The sequence below is a fragment of the Psittacula echo genome (genome assembly GCF_963264785.1).
Source record: "Psittacula echo genome assembly, chromosome: 28".
In the NCBI taxonomy this organism is placed as follows: domain Eukaryota; kingdom Metazoa; phylum Chordata; class Aves; order Psittaciformes; family Psittacidae; genus Psittacula; species Psittacula echo.
This window is the reverse complement of record NC_137763.1, coordinates 1,651,728-1,672,248: the sequence shown is the minus strand read 5'-3', so window position 1 is coordinate 1,672,248 and position 20,521 is coordinate 1,651,728. Positions and strand designations below refer to the sequence as shown.

The following is a 20,521-nucleotide window of genomic DNA, read 5'->3' as shown; positions in this document are numbered from 1 at the left end:
TCGTCTCGATGGTTCATGGCTTGACCAATGGGAGCACCCCTTATAGAGTCCATAGGGGCAAAGCTTGACCAAAATGACCTTAATTCATCCCAAAAGCAACAGTAAACCCGGTAAGGGGGTGGGGGTGTCTATAGGACCCCGTTGAGGAGGGGCTGTACAGTCTCAATAGGGCCCAGCAGGGTCTCTATGGCCCCTATAGGGCCTGGATAGGGCCCAGGGGGGGGTGCTTGATCCCATCAGGAGCCTTTGTCCTTGGAGGGAGGAGACCTGCAAGAGAGAGAGAGCCCGGAGCTGAGGGCCCATGGACCCTCTAGGGCGCTGCGATGGTCCCTATGGCGCCTATACGGCCCCTATGGCTCCTATACGGCCCCATGGGGGGCCCCAGTGATGCAATCATGGAGGTCCCCATGGATCCTGTACTACCCTGGGGAGGTCCCTATGGGTGTTAAGTGGCTGGGGGGGGAGATCTCTACAGCTTCTCTGGGGGTGTCTATGGATTCTATAGGGTGCCTATAGCTCCTGTATTGCTCAAGGGGGATCTCCATAGCTCTTATATAGTCTCTACAGACCTTCTATAGCCCCAGGAAGCTCCATATAGGTGCTATAGGAGTCTCTATAGCCCAAAGAGGGGGTCAGGGGTTAGTGCCCACCCCCCAGCACGCGCCCGTTTGCCAAATCTGCCTTTATTAGCCCCAAATCACAGTTAAAAACCCATCGCAACCCCTCCCCCCCCCAATAACCGGGGTCCTGCCCCTCCCCCCCATGTCCTTCATCACTTGATGGACCCCAGCACTAAGGAGGTCCTCTGGCACCTAATGAGTGTTAATGAGTCCTTCATCACCCTAATGAACCTCCACCGTTAATGAACCCCAATGGGTTCCCGCCACCTAATGAAGCCTGATTGGATCCCCCATCACCCAATGAGTTGTGATGGACCCCAAAGGGTCCCTACCATTAACGGCCCCCATCACCCAATGGACCCAATGGGTCCCCATCACCCGATGGACCTCAATCGACCCAATGGGTCCCCATCACCCAATGGACCTCAATGGACCCAATGGGTCCCCATCACCCAATGGACCTCAATGGACCCAATGGGTCCCCATCACTTAATGAACCTTAATGGGCCGTTAATGAACCCCAATAGTTCCCCATCACCAAATAAACGTCAAAGGGTGCCCACCACCTCATGAACCCCAACAGGGCCCCATCACCTTCATGGGCCATCAATGACCCCCAATGGGTCCCATCCCTTAATGAGCCATTAACAAAACCCCAATGGGTCCCATCACCTAATGAACATGAATGGGCCATTAATGAACCCCAAATGGGTCCTGTTACTTAATGAACCTCAATGGCCCATTAATGAACCCCAATGGGTCCCATAGCTCAATGGGCCCTTAATGACCCTCAATGGATCCAATCACTTAATGAACCTCAATGGCCCATTAATGAACCCCAATGGGTCCCATCGCTCAATGGGCCCTTAATGACCCCCAATGGATCCAATCACTTAATGAACCTCAATGGGCCATTAATGACCCCCAATGGGTCCCATCACTTAATGGGCCATTAATGAACCCTAATGGGTCCCATCACTTAATGGGCCATTAATGAACCCTAATGGGTCCCATCACTTAATGGGCCATTAATGAACCCTAATGGGTCCCATCAGTTAATGAACCTCAATGGGCCATTAATGGCCCCCAATGGGTCCCATCACTTAATGGGCCATTAATGAACCCCAATGGGTCCCATCCCTTAATGAACCACAACAGCCCATTAACGACCCCCATAAGGTCCCCCCCCATCCCATTGGGGTCCATGTTGGGGTGCAGCGGGGGGGGGGGGAGAACGGGACCCCCCCCACCCCCCCCCCCCATTCATGCTCCCACTGACTTGCCGCTGCTGCCGCTTTCCTGCTGCTGGGCCTCATCCTGCTGCTGCCGCTGCCATTGGCGGTACTGGGGCCTCCCATAGAGGTACACAGCGGCCAGCACCATGGCGGTGCCGGCCAGGAAGGGCGCCCTGGGCCTGAAGCCGAAGAGGTGGACGGAGGCGGCGGTGGAGGCCAGGATGGAGAGCGCCGTGGCGAAGCCCTTGAGGATGTTGTCGGCGTAGCGCACCACCACGGCCACCAGCAGCCCCCCGGCCGCCTGGTTCAGCACCACGGCCCACACGGCGCCGGTGTAACCATAGAAGAAGCCGTCGCGGGCCACGGCGGCGCCGTCGGTGGCGGCCATGGCGGCCAAGGCCAGCACGGTGCCCACGGCGCCCAGTTGGACGTTGCGGAGCCAAATGGAGCCGCCGCGGCTCTTGAGCAGGCGCTCGAAGTAGACGCCGGCGAAGCCCGAGGAGAGGCAGGAGGCGGCCACGGCCGCCAGCCCCACGGCGTAGCTCTGGGGGGGGCCCTCCAAGGGGGACGAAGGGGTCCCGGCGGCGCCGGTGCCGTCGCCCTGCTCGGCCTGCACCAACGCGACGCCCATGGAGAGCAGCGCCAGGGAGAGCCATTGGGTGCGGGACAAGGGGGTGCCCAGGAGCAGCACCGAGAAGACGGCGGTGGTGAGGATCTTGAGCTGGTACGTGACCTGCGGGGACAGCAGCGGCTGTGGGGCACCGTGGGGACAGCAGCGCCTATGGGGACAGCAGCGCCTATGGGGAACCGGGGGGACAGCAGAGCCTATGGGGACAGCAGCGCCTATGGGGAGCCATAGGGACAGCAGCGCCTATGGGGAACCAGGGGGACAGCAGCACCTATGGGGACAGCAGCGCCTATGGGGAACCAGGGGGACAGCAGAGCCTATGGGGACAGCAGTGCCTATGGGGAGCCATAGGGACAGCAGCGCCTATGGGGAACCAGGGGGACAGCAGCGCCTATGGGGACAGCAGCGCCTATGGGGCACCATGGGGACAGCAGTGCTTATGGGGGCAGCAGCGCTTATGGGAGCCACAGGGACAGCAGCACCTATGGGGACAGCAGCGCCTATGGGGGCACTGGCGGGACAACGTCACCTATGGGGACAGGATAGGAATAGGGGCAACTGCCATAGCGGACACGGGACAGGGTCATGGAAATGAGATGTCCCCATTGTCCCCAAGGCCCCCATTGTCCCCATTGACCCCCATTGTCCCCAAGGCCCCCATTGTCCCCAAGGCCCCCATAGTCCCCATTGACCCCCATTGTCCCCAAGGCCCCCATTGTCCCCCCTTGTCCCACCTGGAAGGTGGCCGCGGGCAGGTTGGAGATGGCCACGTACTGGAGGTTGTTCTGCAGGGTGTAGATGAGCGAGGGCACGGCCAGGCGCAGAGTGTCCCCCGCCTGCCCCCACAGCGCCCCCTGCAGCGTCCCCAGCGCCTGCCGCACGCTGCCTGCCACACCGGAGACACCCAATGGCACCCAAGGGCACCCAATGGGACCCAATGGGACCCAGGGACACCCAGTGGCACCCAGGGGCACCTAATGGGACCCAATGGGACACCCAATGGCACCCAAGGGCACCCAATGGGACCCAATGGTACCCAGGGACACCCAATGGCACCCAAGGGCACCTAATGGTACCCAATAGGACCCAGGGATACCCAAGGGCACCCAATGGCCCCCCATAGCCCCAATACCCCCCACAGCCCCAATGCCCCCCACAGCCCCAATGCCCCCCACAGCCCCAATGCCCCCCATAGCCCCAATACCCCCCCATGTCCCCAATGCCCCCCACACCCCCAATGCCCCCCACACCCCCAATGCCACCAATGCCCCCCACAGCCCCAGTGCCACCAATGCCTCCCACAGCCCCAATACCCCCCCATGTCCCCAATGCCCCCCCATAGCCCCAATGCCCCCCACACCCCCAATACTCCCATACCCCCAATGCCCCCCACACCCCCAATGCTACCAATGCCCCCCCACACCCCCAATGCCACCAATGCCCCCCACAGCCCCAATACCCCTCCATGTCCCCAATGCCCCCCACACCCCCAATGCCCCAATGCCACCAATGCCCCCCATGTCCCCACTGCCGGGCGCTGACCGCGGTGCTGGAGGACGAGCAGGAGGAAGCCGGCGCTGCCCTTGAGGAGCTCGGCCAGGACGACGGCGGTGCTGGGCCGGAAGCGCTGCCCCGGGCGCGTGCGCACGTAGCGGATGCTCAGCACCAGCGACGCGTTCTGCAGCACCAGCACGGCCAGGCTGGTGCCGCGCAGCCACGCTAAGGGGCGGTCAGTGGGGCGGCCCCATCCGGACCCACACCTGCCCCATAGCGTCCCGCAGCCACCCATAGAGACCCACACCTGCCCCATACCTGCCCCATAGAGACCCACACCTGCTCCACAGTGACCCCATAGCAACCTATACCTGCCCCATAGCGACCCACAGCCACCCCATACCCACCCCATAGAAACCCACAGCTGCCCCATACCCACCCCACAGAGACCCACACCTGCTCCAGAGAGACCCCATAGAGATCCCCCCCTGCCCCATAGAGACTCACAGCCACCCCATAGGGACCCAGAGCAGCCCCAGAGAGACCCACACCTGCCCCATAGCAACCCACACCTGCCCCATAGAGACCCATATCCACCCCATAGAGACCCACACTCCCCCATAGCACCTACACTATAGATCCTAAAGGTCCACTAACCCTCGCTATTTCCTCCCATGTCCCCACTATTGCCCCACAGATCTGCCCTATAGCCCCCTATATCTCTCCTACAGCCACCTAAAAGCTCTCATACCTACCCTATAGGCCCCATATTCCCCGATAACCCCACGTATGCAACCTATAGCGCTCGATAGCCCCCTTATAGCCCCCCTATACCCCCCATAGACCCTCATATCCACCGTATACCCCCTGTAGACCCTCATATCCATCTTATAGCCCCCCTGTACGCCCCATAGGCCCTCACATCCACCCCATAGCCAGCCTATACCCCCCATAGGCCCTCATATCCACCCTACAGCACCCTATAGCTCCCCTATACACCCCCCTATAGACCCCATAGCCTCTCATATCCACCCTATAACCCCCTATAGCCCCTCTATAGCCACCCTATACCCACCATAGCCCCTCATGTCCTCCCTATAGGCCCCATAGGCCCTCACCTGCCGTGGTTCCGGCCTCGCCGCCACCATCCCCCGCCGCTGCCGCCGCCGCCGCCATGGTGGCACCTGCCCGGCTACAGCGCGGCACTTCCGCATCCGGCGTCACATCCGCTTCCGGTCACGGAGCGGCACCGCCCAGAGAGGAGCCGCGGGAGGACCAGAGGAGCTCCGACCAATCCCCGCCCGTTCCGCCTTTTACGTCCCGCCCCCTTCGAGCTGCTGGCCAATCAGAGTCAGCCCCGCCAATCCCGGCTTTCCCGCCACGCTCCCGGGATGGCCACGCCCCTTCCCCACCGTCTAATCCCCGCTCGCTCCCTCCCACCGCCCCCTCCAATTACCTCTCGTCCCTCCTCCTCCCCCCTGCCACCCAATCCGAGCCCGCAGCCTTTCCTCCACCGTCCAATCCCCGCTCGCCTCACTTCCCTCCCGCTCCCTCCCTATCTCCGCCCTCCTCCCGCCTCCCCGCCGCCCTCCCAGCCAATAGCGACTGGCACCGCCTCCTTTTCCCGCCCCTTTCCCCCACCACCCAATCACCGCTCTCCACCGCCCTTTCGCCCCGCCTCCCCTCTTCCCTCTCAGCCAATAGCGAGCGGCGCCCCCTTCTCCTCAGCCCCTGCTCCCAGAGACCCGCTCAGTCCAAGATGGCGGCGCCGGTGGACGCTGCCGCCGCCGCCGCCGCTCCCGCTCCCGCCGGGTACCGCCCCTTCGACCCGGCCTCGCTGGGTCTGGGCCCCGGCTGGCGCCTCACGGCCTTCGGGGAGCTGCGGGGCTGAGGCTGCAAAGTCCCGCAGGAGACGCTGCTCCAGCTCCTGACGGCCTTCGGGGAAGAGCAGCGCTTGGGCCGCGGGGAAGGGCCGGAACCGGAGGCGAGCGGCGGCGGCGGCAACGGGGCCCCGGCGTTGGGTGAGGACCGGAGCGGGCCCTTGGGGACATGGCGGAGGCCAAAGGGCGAGCGGAGCGGTGGGGGCAAAGGGCAAGGGGGGGGGGGGGGGGGAAGAGAGCAAAGGGGAAGGAGGCGTGGCTAAGGGAAGGGGGCGTGGCTTGCCCTGACCACGCCCCCCGGCAGGGATCGGGCTGGACTCGTGCGTCATCCCCCTGCGCCACGGCGGCCTCTCATTGGTGCAGACCACGGACTTCTTCTACCCGCTGGTGGATGACCCCTACATGATGGTGACCGGAAACACCCCCCTAAAACACCCCCCGGACCCCAAATCCCCCCCCCAGGGACCCCAATTCCCCCCCCAAGGACCCCAATTCCCCCCTCAAGGACCCCAAATCCCCCAATCTCTCTTACAGACACCAAACCCCTTTAAAGCACCCCAAACCTCTCTAAGAGACCCGAAAGGCTCTCAAAACCCTCCCCAGAACCCCTCTAAAAGACCCCAAACCCCTTTAAAAGACCACAAACGCCCTCAACCGCCCCCCAAACCCCCTTTAGAAGACCCAAAGGCCATCTAAAAGACCCCAGAACCTCTCTAAAAGACCCCAACCCCCTTTGCCCCCCCCCAGGGCCGCATCGCCTGCGCCAACGTCCTCAGCGACCTCTACGCCATGGGGGTGACCGAGTGCGATAACGTCCTCATGCTGCTCAGCGTCAGCACCAAGATGAGCGAGGAGGTGCGGGGGGGGGGACACACAAAAAGAGGGGGGACACCCCCCCCTTGCCACCCTTCTTTTGGACTGTTCCATGGTGTGTGATTGGGGGGGGACAAAAAGAAGGGAGACCCTCCCCCTTGCCATCCTTCTTTTGGACTGTTCCATGGTGTGTGATGGGGGGGACAAAAAGAAGGGAGACCCTCCCCCTTGCCATCCTTCTTTTGGACTGTTCCATGGTGTGTGATTGGGGGGGGACAAAAAGAAGGGAGACCCTCCCCCTTGCCATCCTTCTTTTGGACTGTTCCATGGTGTGTGATGGGGGGGACAAAAAGAAGGGAGACCCTCCCCCTTGCCACCCTTCTTTTGGACTCTTCCATTGTGTGTGAGGGGGGGGACACACAGAAAGAGGGGACACCCCCCCTTGCCACCCTTCTTTTGGACTGTTCCATTGTGTGTGACGGGGGGACACACAGAAAGAGGGGAGACCCCCCCCTTGCCACCCCTGTTTTGGACTGTTCCATTGTGTGTGACCCCCCCCATAGGAGAGGGACAAGGTGGTGCCGTTGCTGGTGAAGGGCTTCCGGGACGCGGCGGAGGACGGGGGGACGTCGGTGACGGGGGGGCAGACGGTGCTGAACCCCTGGATCATCATCGGGGGGGTGGCCAGCACCGTCTGCCGGCCCGGCGAGTTCATCATGTGAGGGAGGAGGGCAGCACCCCCCCCCCCCGCTGCCACTTGGTGTCACCCATCCCCTTTGTGTCCCCCCCCTTTTTGTCATCCATCCCCTTTGTGTCTCCCCCCTTTTTGTCACCCATCCCCTTTGTGTCCCCCCCCTTTTTGTCACCCATCCCCTTGTGTCCCCCCCAGGCCCGACAGCGCTGTCCCCGGTGATGTCCTGGTGCTCACCAAGCCCCTGGGCACCCACATGGCCGTCACCGCACACCAGTGGCTGGACAACGTGAGTGGGGCGGGGAGCACCCATAGGGGCACCCACAGCACCCAAAGGGGCACCCACAGCACCCAAAGGGGCACCCACAACACACAAAGGGCACCCAAAGGGGCACCCACAGCACCCAAAGGGCACCCACAGCACCCAAAGGGCACCCACAGCACCCAAAGGGGCACCCACAGCACCCAAAGGATACCCAAAGGGGCACCCGCAACACACAAAGGGCACCCAAAGGGGCACCCACAGCACCCAAAGGGGTCCCCAGGGCACCCATCCGGGTCCCAGCCCCTGTTTCCCGCAGCCGGAGCGCTGGGAGAAGCTGAAGCTGGTGGTGACGCGGGAGGAGGTGGAAGCCGCCTATCAGGAGGCCGTGCTCAGCATGGCCACGCTCAACCGCACCGGTAGGCGAGGGGGAGCGGCCAGCGGGATGGGGACACCGGGATGGGGATGGGGACACCGGGATGGGGACACCGGGATGGGGATGGGGATAACGGGATGGGGATAACAGGATGGGGACACTGGAATGGGGACAGGGATAGGAACAATGGGATAGGCATGGGGACATTGGGATGGGGACATTGAGACGGGGATGGGGGTAATGGGATGGGGATGGGGACACCGCGATGGGGACACCGCGATGGGGATGGGGACACCGGGATGGGGACACCAGGATGGGGATGGGGACACTGGGATGGGGACACCGGGACGGGGACACTGGGATGGGGATGGGGACACCGGGACGGGGACACTGGGATGGGGATGGGGACATTGGGATGGAGATGGGGATAGGAACAATGTAATAGGGATGGGGACATTGAGACGGGGATGGGGATAATGGGATGGGGATGGGGACACCGGGATGGGGACACCGGGATGGGGGTGGGGATAATGGGATGGGGACACTGGGATGGGGATGGGGACAGGGGGATGGGGACAATGTAATAGGGATGGGGACATTGAGACAGGGATGGGGATAATGGGATGGGGATGGGGACACCGGGATGGGGATGGGGACACTGGAGTGGGGATGGGGACAGGGGGATGGGGACAATGGAATAGGGAGGGGGACATTGGGATTGGGATGGGGACATTGAGACGGGGATGGGGATATTGGGATGGGGACATTGGGATGGGGATAATGGGATGGGAACATGGGAACATGGGGATGGGGACATTGGGATGGGGACATTGAGACGGGGATGGGGATAATGGGATGGGGACGTTGGGATGGGGACGGGGACATTGGAATGGGAATAGGGACATTGGGATGGGGATGGGGACAGGGGGATGGGGATATGGAGGTGGGGACACTGGGATGGGGACCCATTGATGGCGTCAGGGACCCGGATGTTGCCATTCCCGGTCCCTCCCCGCCCTCCGGGGGCTGATCCCGTCTCCGCCTCCCCCCCCCCCCCCCCCCGCGGCAGCCGCGGGGCTCCTGCGCGCGTTCGGCGCGCACGCGGCCACTGACGTCACCGGCTTCGGGCTGCTCGGGCACGCGCGCGCCCTGGCGGCGCGGCAGCGGCACCACGTGACCTTCGTCATCCACAACCTGCCCCTGATCGCGCGCACCGCGGCCATGAGCGCGGCCTGCGGGGGGGGGCGGCTCCTGCGCGGAACAGCCCCGGAGACTTCCGGTACGGGGGGGGGGGGTCAGAGACACGTGGGGTCCGTCCCTATTTAAGGGTGCTCCTTTTGGGGGTGCTGGGTTGGGGGTCCCCACTGGGAGGGGCCCTTTGGGGGGGTCTCATTATGGGTGTCCCCATTGGGGTGTCCTTATTGGGGGGTGTTCCTATAGGGAGGGGGTCCCCATTGAGTGGGTTCCTATTGGGGGGGTCCCTGTTGGGGGGTCCCTTTGGGGGGGTTCCTATTGGGGTGTTGCCATTAGGGTGTTCCCATAGGGGGGGTTCTCATTGGGGTGTCCCTGTTGGGGTCCCCATTGGGAGGTTCCTATGGGGGGGTCCCATTGAGGATGTCCCCATGGGGGTGTCCCTATTGGGAGGTCCCTTTGGGGGTGTCACTATTGGGGTCCCCATTGAGGTGTCCCTATTGGGTGGGTTCCTATTGGGGTGTCCCCATTGGGGTGTCCCCATTGAGGTGTCCCTATTGGGGTCGCCATTAAGGTGTCCCTATTGGGGGTGTCCCCATTGGGAGGTCCCTATTGGGGGGTCTCTACTGGGGTCCCCATTAAGGTGTCCCCATTGGGGTGTTCCTATTGGGGGTGTCCCCATTGGGAAGTCCCTATTGGGGGGTCTCTATTGGGGTCCCCATTGAGGTGTCCCCACTGGGGGGGGTCTCTATTGGGGTCCCCATTGAGGTGTCCCCATTGGGAGGTCCCTATTGGGGGGTCTCTATTGGGGTCCCCATTGAGGTGTCCCCATTGGGGGGGGTCTCTATTGGGTGGGGGGGGGTCCCCATGAAGGGAATCCCCATCGGGGTCTCCCTTGTTAGGGCGGTGTTGTCACGTGCCCCGCCCTGACCCCCCCCCCCCCCCCCCCCGGTCACGTGCCCCCGCAGGGGGCCTCCTCCTGTGCCTGCCCCGGGACCAGGCCGCGCGGTTCTGCGCGGAGCTGCGGGCGCGCGGCCGCCAGGGGGCGCTGCAGGGCTGGATCATCGGCATCGCGGAGCCGGGCCCGCGCGGCGCGCGCCTCATCGAGCGCCCCCGCGTGATCGAGGTCCCCGCGCGCGGCCACGGCCCCGCCCCCGACAGCCCCGAGCCCCTCCCCCCCCCACAGCCCGAGCCGGCTTCGTAGGAATGAATGGAGAGACCCGAACCCACCCAAAACTGACCCGGAACGGCCCAAAACAGCCCCAAAATCACCCAAAACTGACCCGAAACGGCCCAAAACAGCCCCGAATCCACCCAAACCAGCACAAAACGGCCCCAAAATCGCCCAAAACACCACAAAACAGCCCCAAAACCACCCAAAACTGACCCGAAATGGCCCAAAACAGCCCCGAATCCACCCAGAACAGCACAAAACGGCCCCAAAATCACCCAAACCACCACAAAACGGCCCCAAAACTGACCCGAAACAGCCCAAAACGGCCCCAAAATCACCCAAAACTGACCCGAAATGGCCCAAAACAGCCCCGAATCCACCCAGAACAGCACAAAACAGCCCCAAAACCACCCAAAACTGACCTGAAACAGCCCCGAATCCACCCAAACCAGCACAAAACAGCTCCAAATCTTCCCAAAACCGACCCAGAACGGCCCAAAATCCACCCAAAACAGACCTGGAATGGCCCAAACCAGGCCAAAATCCACCCAAAACTGACCCAAAACGGCCCCAAATCCACCCAAAACTGGCCCGGAACGGCCCAAAACAGCCCCAAATCTTCCCAAAACCGACCCGGAACAGCCCCAAATCCACCCAAAATGATCCAAATCCACCCGAAACCCACCTGGAACAACCCAAACTGCACCAAAATGGCCCAAACCCAACCTGGACCAGCTCAAAACACCCCCGAGATCATGCGAAACCAACCCAAAATGGTCCAAAACCCACCCAAAATGATGCAACCCCCCCCGAAACCGGCTCCAAGCGGCCCAAACCGGAGCCGCCCAGGCCAAACTACACCAAAACGCCCCAAACTCTCCCAAAATGACACAAAACGGCCCCAAAATGACCGGAAAGGGCCCCAAAACGCCCCCAGAACCCCCCCAACCCCTGGGGTCCTCATTGGGGTCACGTGACCACCCCCCCCCCGGCACCCCCCATTTATGACGCCTCCCCCCAAAAGCCCCCCGTGGGGTGGGGGAGGGGCCGATGAACGCCCTCCATGGGGGGGGTTGGAATTGGGGGGGGGCCGGGACCCCCCCAGCCCTGGGGCAATAAAGTGAAAAGCTGAGATTTCCCCCCTGGGTTCATTGGATTTAATGGGGGGACCCCCCCCAAGAGCCCCCATTTTGGAAGGGTCCATTCTGGGACTGGGGGGGGGGGGGTTTAGGGGGGTGCAGGGGGGGTTTTGGGGTGCCCCCCCCCTCCCCTCACTTGATGCAATCCATGACGTGGATCTGCAGCGTGTCCATGTCCGGGGCCTTGTACAGGCACTTGGGGCAGCAGAGGTCGGGTTCCTCCTCGGGGGGGGGCCCCCCCAAACCTATTGGGGTGAATGGGGGGGGGGGGGAACCATCAACCCCTTCCCCCCCCCCATAAAGGGGGAGGTCCCCCAAACCCAAACTTATTGGGGTGAATGGGGGGGGAACCATTCCCCCCTGACCCCCCCCCCCAAAAAGGGGGGTGTAAAGGGGGGGTCCCCCCAAGCACTCACCCCCCCCCGTGGGCTCCGAGTGCCGGTTCCTCATCTCCTCCAGGCGGATCCTATGGGGGGGGGGAGGATTTGGGGTCACTTTGGGGGGGCTCAAAGGGGGGGGGCTCAGTGGGGTCCCCATGGGGTTTGCTGGGGGGGGGGGGTTGGGTTGGGTCAGTTTTGGGTCAGTTTGGGTCGGTTTTAGGTCAGTTTGGGTCGGTTTTAGGTCAGTTTGGGTCGGTTTGGGTCGGTTTTAGGTCAGTTTGGGTCAGTTTTAGGTCAGTTTGGGTCAGTTTGGGTCTGTTTGGGTCGGTTTTAGGTCAGTTTGGGTCAGTTTTGGGTCAGTTTGGGTCAGTTTTGGGTCAGGTTTGGGTCAGTTTGGGTCGGTTTGGGTCGGTTTCAGGGCAGTTTGGGTCAGTTTGGGTCAGGTTTGGGTCAGTTTGGGTCGGTTTGGGTCAGGTTTGGGTCAGTTTGGGTCAGTTTGGCTCCGGGTCGGCTCTCACCGCGCGGCCCCCTCGGCCTCCAGGCGGCGCCGCAGCTGCTCCAGCTCCTCCTGCAGCGCCTCCCGCTGGGCGTGGAGCTGCTCCCGCGCCGCCCGCTCGGCCGCAAAGTCGGCCTTGAAGATATCGGCCTGGGGGGGCAATGGGGGGGAATGGGGGGAATGGGGGGAATGGGGTCAATGGGGACAATGGGGGTTAATGAGGGGAATGGGGGGTAATGGGGGTAATGGGGGCAATGGGGGTAATGGGGTCAATGGGGGTAATGGGGGCAATGGGGTCAATGGGGGTAATGGGGTCAATGGGGGTAATGGGGGCAATGGGGTCAATGGGAGTAATGGAGTCAATGGGGGTAATGGGGGGAATGGGGTCAATGGGGGTAATGGGGTCAATGGGGGAAATGGGGGTAATGGGGGCAACGGGGGCAATGAGGTAATGGGGGTAATGGGGTCAATGGGGGCAATGGGGGCAACGGGGGCAATGAGTTAATTGGGTTAATGGGGGGAATGGGGGTCAATGGGGTAATGGGGGTCCTTGGGGGGGTCCCTGTGGGGCAATGGGGGTGCCGGGGGGGTCAGACCTGGGCCTGCAGCACGGGGATGGTCTCCAGCTGCACTCGCTGGGCCTGGGCCTCGGCCTCCAGGCGATCGATTCGGTCCTGCTTGGCCGCCAGCGCCTCCTCGGCAGCACGGAGCCGGGCCCGCACCAGGGCCAGATCCTGCACCAGGGACAGCGCCGGGGGGCCCAGTGGGCCTCAATGGGGGTCAATGGGGATCAATGGGGCTCAATGGGGATCAATGAGGGTCAATGGGGATCAATGGGGCTCAATGAGGGTCAATGAGGGTCAATGGGGATCAATGGGGATCAATGAGGGTCAATGGGGATCAATGGGGCTCAATGGGGATCAATGGGGCTCAATGAGGGTCAATGGGGATCAATGGGGCTCAATGGGGATCAATGAAGGTCAATGGGGATCAATGAAGGTCAATGGGGATCAATGCAGCTCAATGGGGATCAATGGGGATCAATGGGGATCAATGGGAATCAATGGGAATCAATGGGAATAATGGGGATCAATGGGGATCAATGGGGATCAATGGGAATCAATGGGGATCAATGGGAATCAATGGGGATCAGTGGGGACCCAAGGGGGTCCTGGCCCCACCCTGTCCCCATGGTGCCGGTGCTGGCCCCCACCTGGCTGCGCCGGTCCCCCTCCAGGCTGGCCTTGATGTGGGCATCGTACTCCTGGAAGAGGTGGTGGTAGGCGGCCTGCAGCTGCACCAGCTTCCGCCTGTAGGGACGGGGGCACCGGGATGGGGTCACCTGGGAACGGCTGACACCGGTAACCACTGACACCGGTAACCGCTGACACCGGTAAGCACTGACACCGGTAACCGCTGACACCCGGTAACCACTGACACCGGTAACCGCTGACACCGGTAACCGCTGACACCGGTAACCGCTGACACCGGTAACCACTGACACCGGTAAGCACTGACACCGGTAACCGCTGACACCGGTAAGCACTGACACCGGTAACCGCTGACACCGGTAACCACTGACACCCGGTAACAGCTGACACCGGTAACCGCTGACACCGGTAAGCACTGACACCGGTAAGCACTGACACCGGTAACCGCTGACACCGGTAAGCACTGACACCGGTAACCACTGACACCGGTAACCGCTGACACCGGTAACCACTGACACCCGGTAACAGCTGACACCGGTAACCGCTGACACCGGTAAGCACTGACACCGGTAACCGCTGACACCGGTAACCACTGACACCCGGTAACAGCTGACACCGGTAACCGCTGACACCGGTAAGCACTGACACCGGTAACCGCTGACACCGGTAACCGCTGACACCGGTAAGCACTGACACCGGTAACCGCTGACACCGGTAAGCACTGACACCGGTAACCACTGACACCGGTAACCACTGACACCGGTAACCGCTGACCCCCGGTAAGGGCTGACCCCCAGTAAGGGCTGACCCCCAGTAAGGGCTGACCCCCGGTAAGGGCTGACCCCCGGTACCGGCTGCCTCCCCGTGACGCAATGGCCCCGGTGCCCCCGTCCCCGCTCACTTCTCGTCGCTCGCCCGCTGCCGCTCCACCCTCAGCGCTGTCTCCAGGTTCTGCACCTGCAGGCGGAGCTCATCCAGCTGCAGGGCATGGCCCGAGGCCGCCGCCTCCAGCGCCCGGCACCGCGCCTGCGAGCCCTGCGCCCTGCCGGGGGAGCCCCATAGCACCCGGAGCATCCCAGAGGGACCCCAGGGGGACCCCAGAGAGACCCCAGGGGGACCACAGAGAGAACCCAGAGAGACCCCAGAGAGACCCCATAGGAACCCCATAGGGACCCCAGAGAGACCCCATAGGAACCCCATAGGGACCCCATAGGTACCCCAGAGAGACCCCATAAGGACCCCATAGGAACCCCAGAGGGACCCCAGAGACCCCATAGGAACCCCATAGGGACCCCATAGGTACCCCAGAGAGACCCCATAAGGACCCCATAGGAACCCCAGAGACCCCATAGGAACCCCATAGGGACCCCATAGGTACCCCAGAGAGACCCCATAAGGACCCCATAGGGACCCCATAGGTACCCCAGAGAGACCCCATAAGGACCCCATAGGAACCCCAGAGGGACCCCAGAGACCCCATAGGAACCCCATAGGGACCCCATACGTACCCCAGAGAGACCCCATAAGGACCCCATAGGAACCCCAGAGGGACCCCAGAGACCCCATAGGGACCCCATAGGTACCCCAGAGAGACCCCACAGAGACCCCATAGGAACCCCATAGGGACCCCATAAGGACCCCATAGGAACCCCATAGCAACCATAGAGACCCCACAGCGCCCAGGGCACCCATAGCACCCCATGAACACCCTGTATCACCCTATAGCCACCCCACAGCACCCAGAGCCCCCCATGGCCCCCCCGGCCCCGGCACCGCTGCTCCAGGTCCTGGCGCTCCCGGCGCCCGCTCTCCAGCAGCTCCTGGCTCTCCTTCAGCTCCAGCAGCAGCGACGTCACCTGCGCCTGCACCGCGGCCTTGTCCTGCTGCGGGGTCCCCAGCGAGTGCCCGTTGGGTCCCATTGTGCCCCCATGGTGTCCCCATCGTGCCCCATTGTGTCCCCACTGTATCCCCATCGTGTCCCCATTGTGCCCCCATGGTGTCCCCATTGTGTCCCCATTGTGCCCCATTGTGTCCCCATTGTGCCCCCATCGTGTCCCCATTGTGTCCCCATCGTGTCCCCACTGTATCCCCATCGTGTCCCCATTGTGTCCCCATCGTGTCCCCACTGTATCCCCATCGTGTCCCCACTGTATCCCCATCGTGTCCCCATTGTGTCCCCATTGTGCCCCCATTGTGTCCCCATTGTGCCCCCATTGTGTCCCCATTGTGCCCCCATCGTGCCCCCATGGTGTCCCCATTGTGCCCCCATGGTGTCCCCACTGTATCCCCATCGTGTCCCTACTGTATCCCCATCGTGTCCCCATTGTGTCCCCATTGTGCCCCCATCGTGTTCCCATTGTGTCCCCATGGTGTCCCCACTGTACCCTATTGTGCCCCCATCGTGTTCCCATTGTGTCCCCATGGTGTCCCCACTGTACACTATTGTGCCCCCATCGTGTTCCCATTGTGTCCCCATGGTGTCCCCACTGTACCCCATTGTGCCCCCATCGTGTTCCCATTGTGTCCCCATGGTGTCCCCACTGTACCCTATTGTGACCCCATCGTGTTCCCATTGTGTCCCCATCGTGTCCCTATTGTGTCCGCAGTGTATCCCCATTGTGCCCCCCTGGTGTCCCCATCCTGCCCCCCTTGTCCCCCCTTACCTCCAGCTGCCTGCGCAGCGCCTGCAGCTGCAGCTCCGCGCACTGAGCCACCTCCACGGCGCGCGCCTCCGCCACCACCAGCCTGGGGGGGGACACAATTGGGGTCCCCTCATTGTCCCCAACCCCCCCCCCCAACCCTCTTTGTCCCCCTTTGGCCCCATGGACTCACGCAGCCTCGGCCGCCGCCAGCCTCCGCCTCAGCTCCGTGGGGCTGTGGGGACACCAAGGGGGGTGTTGGGGACATTGGGGTGACCCCAAAGTGGGGGGGCACGGGGGGGGGGGGGGCAATGGGGACAGCAACGCTCACCTGGGGACACCGGGGTCCTGGTCAGCCAGGCCGGGGGGGGGCCGCTCCTCTGGTGGCCCTGGGGGGGGCTGAAGGGACAGGAGGGGACGTGAAGGGGACATGGGGGGACATGGGGGGACATGGAGGGGGACATGGGGGGGACATGGGGGGGCATGGGGGCTGAAATGAAGGGGACATGGGGGGGGCATGGGGGGACATGAAGGGGGACATGGGGGGGTATGGGGGGGGGACATGGGGGGGACATGGGGGGGTATGGGAGGGGGACATGGAGGGGGACATGGGGGGAGACATGAAGGGGACATGGGGGGGGGAAATGAAGGGGACATGGGGGGGGAAATGAAGGGGACATGGGGGGGGCATGGGGGGGACATGAAGGGGGACATGGGGGGGGACATGGGGGGGGACATGGGGGGGTATGGGGGGACATGGGGGGGGACATGGAGGGGGACATGGAGGGGGACATGGAGGGGACATGGGGGGGGCATGGAGGGGGACATGAAGTGGAAGTGGGGGGGGACGTGAAGTTGACATGGGGGGGGCATGGGGGGACACAGGGGGGGACATGAAGAGGGGCATGGGGGTGGTGACGCACCGCAGTGCTGGCATTGGTGGCCATGATGGCACCATTGAGTACATTGGTGGTGACCATGGAGATGGCATTGGTGGCGGCCATGGTGGTGATGTTGGTGGCCGCATTCATGGCGCTGGTGACCATGGTGATGGTGTTGGTGGCTGCGGCAATGATGCTGGAGGCCATGGTGCTGGTGGTGGCCATGGAGGCGGCAGCGGTGCTGGTGCCCATAGTGGTGCTGTTGGCCATTGTGGTGCCCTTGGTGGCCATGGTGGCGGTGCTGGTGGCCATGGACATGCTGGTGTTGGCCTCAGAGGTGCCATTGTTGGCCATGGTCATGGTGCTGGTGCCCACAGTGGTGCTGTTGGCCATGGCGGTGCCGTTGTTGGCCATGGTGATGCCATTATTGCCCATGGAGGTGCCATTACTGCCCATGGCGGTGCCATTGTTGGCCATGGCCGTGCCGTGGTTGCCACTGGTGATGCCATTATTGGCCATGGTCATGGCACTGGTGCCCATAGTGGTGCTGTTGGCCATGGCGGTGTCATTGTTACCCATGGAAATGCCATTGTTGCTCACGACAATGGCATTATTGCCCATGGCGGTGCCATCATTGCCCATGGCGGTGCCGTCGTTGCCCATGGCGGTGCCATCATTGCCCATGGCGGTGCCGTTGTTGCCCATGGTGAGGCCATTATTGCCCATTGTGGTGCCGTTGTTGCCCATGGCGGTGCCGTCGTTGCCCATGGTGATGCCATCATTGCCCATGGTGATGCCATCATTGCCCATGGCGGTGCCGTTGTTGCCCATGGTGATGCCATCATTGCCCATGGCGGTGCCCTCATTGCCCATGGCGGGGCCGTTGGCGGCGATGGCGGCGTCGCGCTGGGCCCGCAGGCGCTGCACCAGGCTCCGGGCCTGCCCCACGTGGCCCCGCAGCAGCTCCCGCTCGGCCCCACGGAGCCCCTGGAGCCGCCGCAGCTCCTGGCAGCGGCCCCGGAGCACGTCCGTGCAGCGGCGCAGGGCGGCTGCAAGGGGGGGAGATGGAGATGGGGAATGGATGCGGGAGAGGATGGATACGGGGGGGGATATGGGGAAGGGGGTATAGGGAAGGGGATACGGGGAAGGGGGAATGGGATATGGGATATGGGGAACGGGGTATAGGGAATGGGGATACGGGGAATGGGATATGGGGAAGGGGATATGGGGAATGGGGAACGGGATATGGGGAAGGGGATATGGGGAATGGGGAACGGGATACAGAGAATGGGATATGGGATATGGGGAAGGGGATATGGGGAATGGGGAACGGGATATGGGATATGGGGAAGGGGATATGGGGAAGGGGATATGGGGAAGGGGATATGGGGAAGGGGATATGGGGAAGGGGATATGGGGAAGGGGATATGGGGAAGGGGATATGGGGAAGGGGATATGGGGAAGGGGATATGGGGAAGGGGATATGGGGAAGGGGATATGGGGAATGGGGATATGGGGAAGGGGATATGGGGAATGGGGATATGGGGAATGGGGATATGGGGAAGGGGATATGGGGAATGGGGATATGGGGAATGGGGATATGGGGAATGGGGATATGGGGAAGGGGATATGGGGAAGGGGATATGGGGAAGGGGATATGGGGAAGGGGATATGGGGAAGGGGATATGGGGAAGGGGATATGGGGAAGGGGATATGGGATATAGGGAATGGGGAACGGGATATGGGATATGGGGAAGGGGATATGAGAAATGGGGAACGGGATACGGGGAATGGGGAACGGGATATGGGATATGGGGAATGAGGAATGGGGAATGGGATATGAGCTATGGGATATGGGGAAAGGGATATGGGAAACAGGATATGGGATATGGGGAATGGGGTCTGGGCTATGGGGACTGGGCCATGGGGAACAGGATATGGGGAACGGGATATGGGGAATAGAATATGGGGTATGGGATATGCGCTATGGGATATCGGGTATGCGATATGGGGCATGGGGAATGGAATATGGAGTACGGGATACAGGAGTGGGATAGGGCGCATGAACATTGCACATGCGGTGTGGGTAAGGCTACGATGGATGTGCAATACGGGAGCACAGGGGATCCAGCGCACGGAGTAGGGACTATGGGATACAGGAAGGGGACAGGGCCACGGCCATGGCATAAACCCCCCTGACAGCGCCCACCGAGCGCATCCGAGAGCAACACCGGGACACAGGGCCGGGAATAGCAGATGCAGACCGGATACAGGCAGGGCTAGGGGGCCACGGGGCTAGGGGGCCATTGGGCTAGGGGGCCATTGGGCTAGGGGGCCATTGGGCTAGGGGGCCATTGGGCTAGGGGGCCATTGGGCTAGGGGGCCATTGGGCTAGGGGGCCATTGGGCTAGGGGGCCACGGGGCTAGGGGGCCACGGGGCTAGGGGGCCACGGGGCTAGGGGGCCATTGGGCTAGGGGGCCATTGGGCTAGGGGGCCACTGGGCTAGGGGGCCACGGGGCTAGGGGGCCACGGGGCTAGGGGGCCACGGGGCTAGGGGGCCATTGGGCTAGGGGGCCACGGGGCTAGGGGGCCATTGGGCTAGGGGGCCATTGGGCTAGGGGGCCACTGGGCTAGGGGGCCATTGGGCTAGGGGGCCACGGGGCTAGGGGGCCATTGGGCTAGGGGGCCATTGGGCTAGGGGGCCATTGGGCTAGGGGGCCATTGGGCTAGGGGGCCACGGGGCTAGGGGGCCACGGGGCTATGGAGTCGTCCAACAACAACCCCAACAGAGTCTGAACTCTCCAGCACCCCCCATAAACCCTCCATAGGCCCCCATAGATCCCCACAGACACCCCAGTGACACTAACAGACCCCACAGACCCCCATAGGCCTCCATAGGCCCTCATAGATCCCTCATAGACGCCCATGGGCCCCCATAGGCCCCCATAGACCCCCATAGATCCCTCATAGACCCCCATAGGCCCCCATAGGCCCTCATAGATCCCTCATAGACGCCCATGGGCCCCCATAGGCCCCCACAGGCCCTCATAGATCCCTCATAGACGCCCATAGGCCCCCACAGCCCCCACTCCCCGCTCACCCTTCAGCTCCCGGTTCTCCGCCAGCAGCCGCTGCAGCGCCTCGGCCCCCCCCGGCTCCGCGGGGCCCCTCCCGGCCGCGGCCTCCTCCGCAGGCCCCGCTTCGGGCCCAGCCCCGGCCGCCGCCATGTCCGGACCCCGCCGCCACCGGCCGCTCATGGGGCCCGCTTCCGGCTTCCGCCGGAACTCGCCCCGCCCTCCGCCTCCTCCCATTGGCTGCTATGGGGGACCCCCCCCTTCTCGTTCCCTATTGGCTCAGCGGCGGCGGAGGCTCGGCGGGGATTGGCTGGCGGAGGGGGGGCGTGGCCGGCG

The 20,521-nt window shown here is 63.1% G+C and overlaps 3 protein-coding genes across 7 annotated transcripts; 1 reads left to right on the top strand and 2 right to left on the bottom strand.

Moving 5' to 3' along the window:
* Positions 1-72: 72 nt before the first annotated feature.
* SLC35A2 (solute carrier family 35 member A2) lies at positions 73-5,340 on the bottom strand. Of its 4 annotated transcripts, none has more exons than XM_080635731.1 (5): positions 5,096-5,340; positions 4,026-4,183; positions 3,258-3,369; positions 1,900-2,588; positions 73-267 (listed from the first exon to the last, which is right to left on the bottom strand). In XM_080635731.1, exons 1-5 carry the CDS (start codon positions 5,189-5,191, stop codon positions 237-239), a joined length of 1,086 nt encoding a protein of 361 aa, XP_080491857.1. In that variant the 5' UTR covers positions 5,192-5,340; the 3' UTR covers positions 73-236. The 4 variants fall into 4 exon arrangements, with proteins under 4 accessions (XP_080491857.1, XP_080491858.1, XP_080491855.1 ...); XM_080635732.1 differs by having other exon boundaries at positions 4,026-4,161; XM_080635729.1 differs by having other exon boundaries at positions 123-267; positions 3,218-3,369; positions 4,026-4,202.
* A 396-nt stretch (positions 5,341-5,736) lies between these two features.
* LOC308230834 (selenide, water dikinase 2-like) lies at positions 5,737-11,502 on the top strand (the record flags this gene model as incomplete). Its single annotated transcript, XM_080635794.1, has 8 exons — positions 5,737-5,998; positions 6,162-6,265; positions 6,605-6,712; positions 7,234-7,388; positions 7,560-7,650; positions 7,943-8,042; positions 9,069-9,278; positions 10,159-11,502. 8 exons carry the CDS (start codon positions 5,737-5,739, stop codon positions 10,392-10,394), a joined length of 1,266 nt encoding a protein of 421 aa, XP_080491920.1. The 3' UTR covers positions 10,395-11,502.
* Positions 11,503-11,509: 7 nt separating this feature from the next.
* On the bottom strand, positions 11,510-20,387 carry IKBKG (inhibitor of nuclear factor kappa B kinase regulatory subunit gamma). Of its 2 annotated transcripts, none has more exons than XM_080635840.1 (12): positions 20,212-20,387; positions 17,153-18,159; positions 16,561-16,628; positions 16,423-16,464; positions 16,254-16,335; positions 15,364-15,473; positions 14,492-14,632; positions 13,593-13,689; positions 12,976-13,113; positions 12,402-12,529; positions 11,920-11,969; positions 11,510-11,748 (listed from the first exon to the last, which is right to left on the bottom strand). In XM_080635840.1, the coding sequence occupies exons 1-12, from the start codon at positions 20,366-20,368 to the stop codon at positions 11,636-11,638; spliced, it is 2,133 nt and encodes a 710-aa protein (XP_080491966.1). In that variant the 5' UTR covers positions 20,369-20,387; the 3' UTR covers positions 11,510-11,635. The 2 variants fall into 2 exon arrangements, with proteins under 2 accessions (XP_080491966.1, XP_080491967.1); XM_080635841.1 differs by having other exon boundaries at positions 11,542-11,748; positions 12,976-13,148.
* Positions 20,388-20,521: the final 134 nt, after the last annotated feature.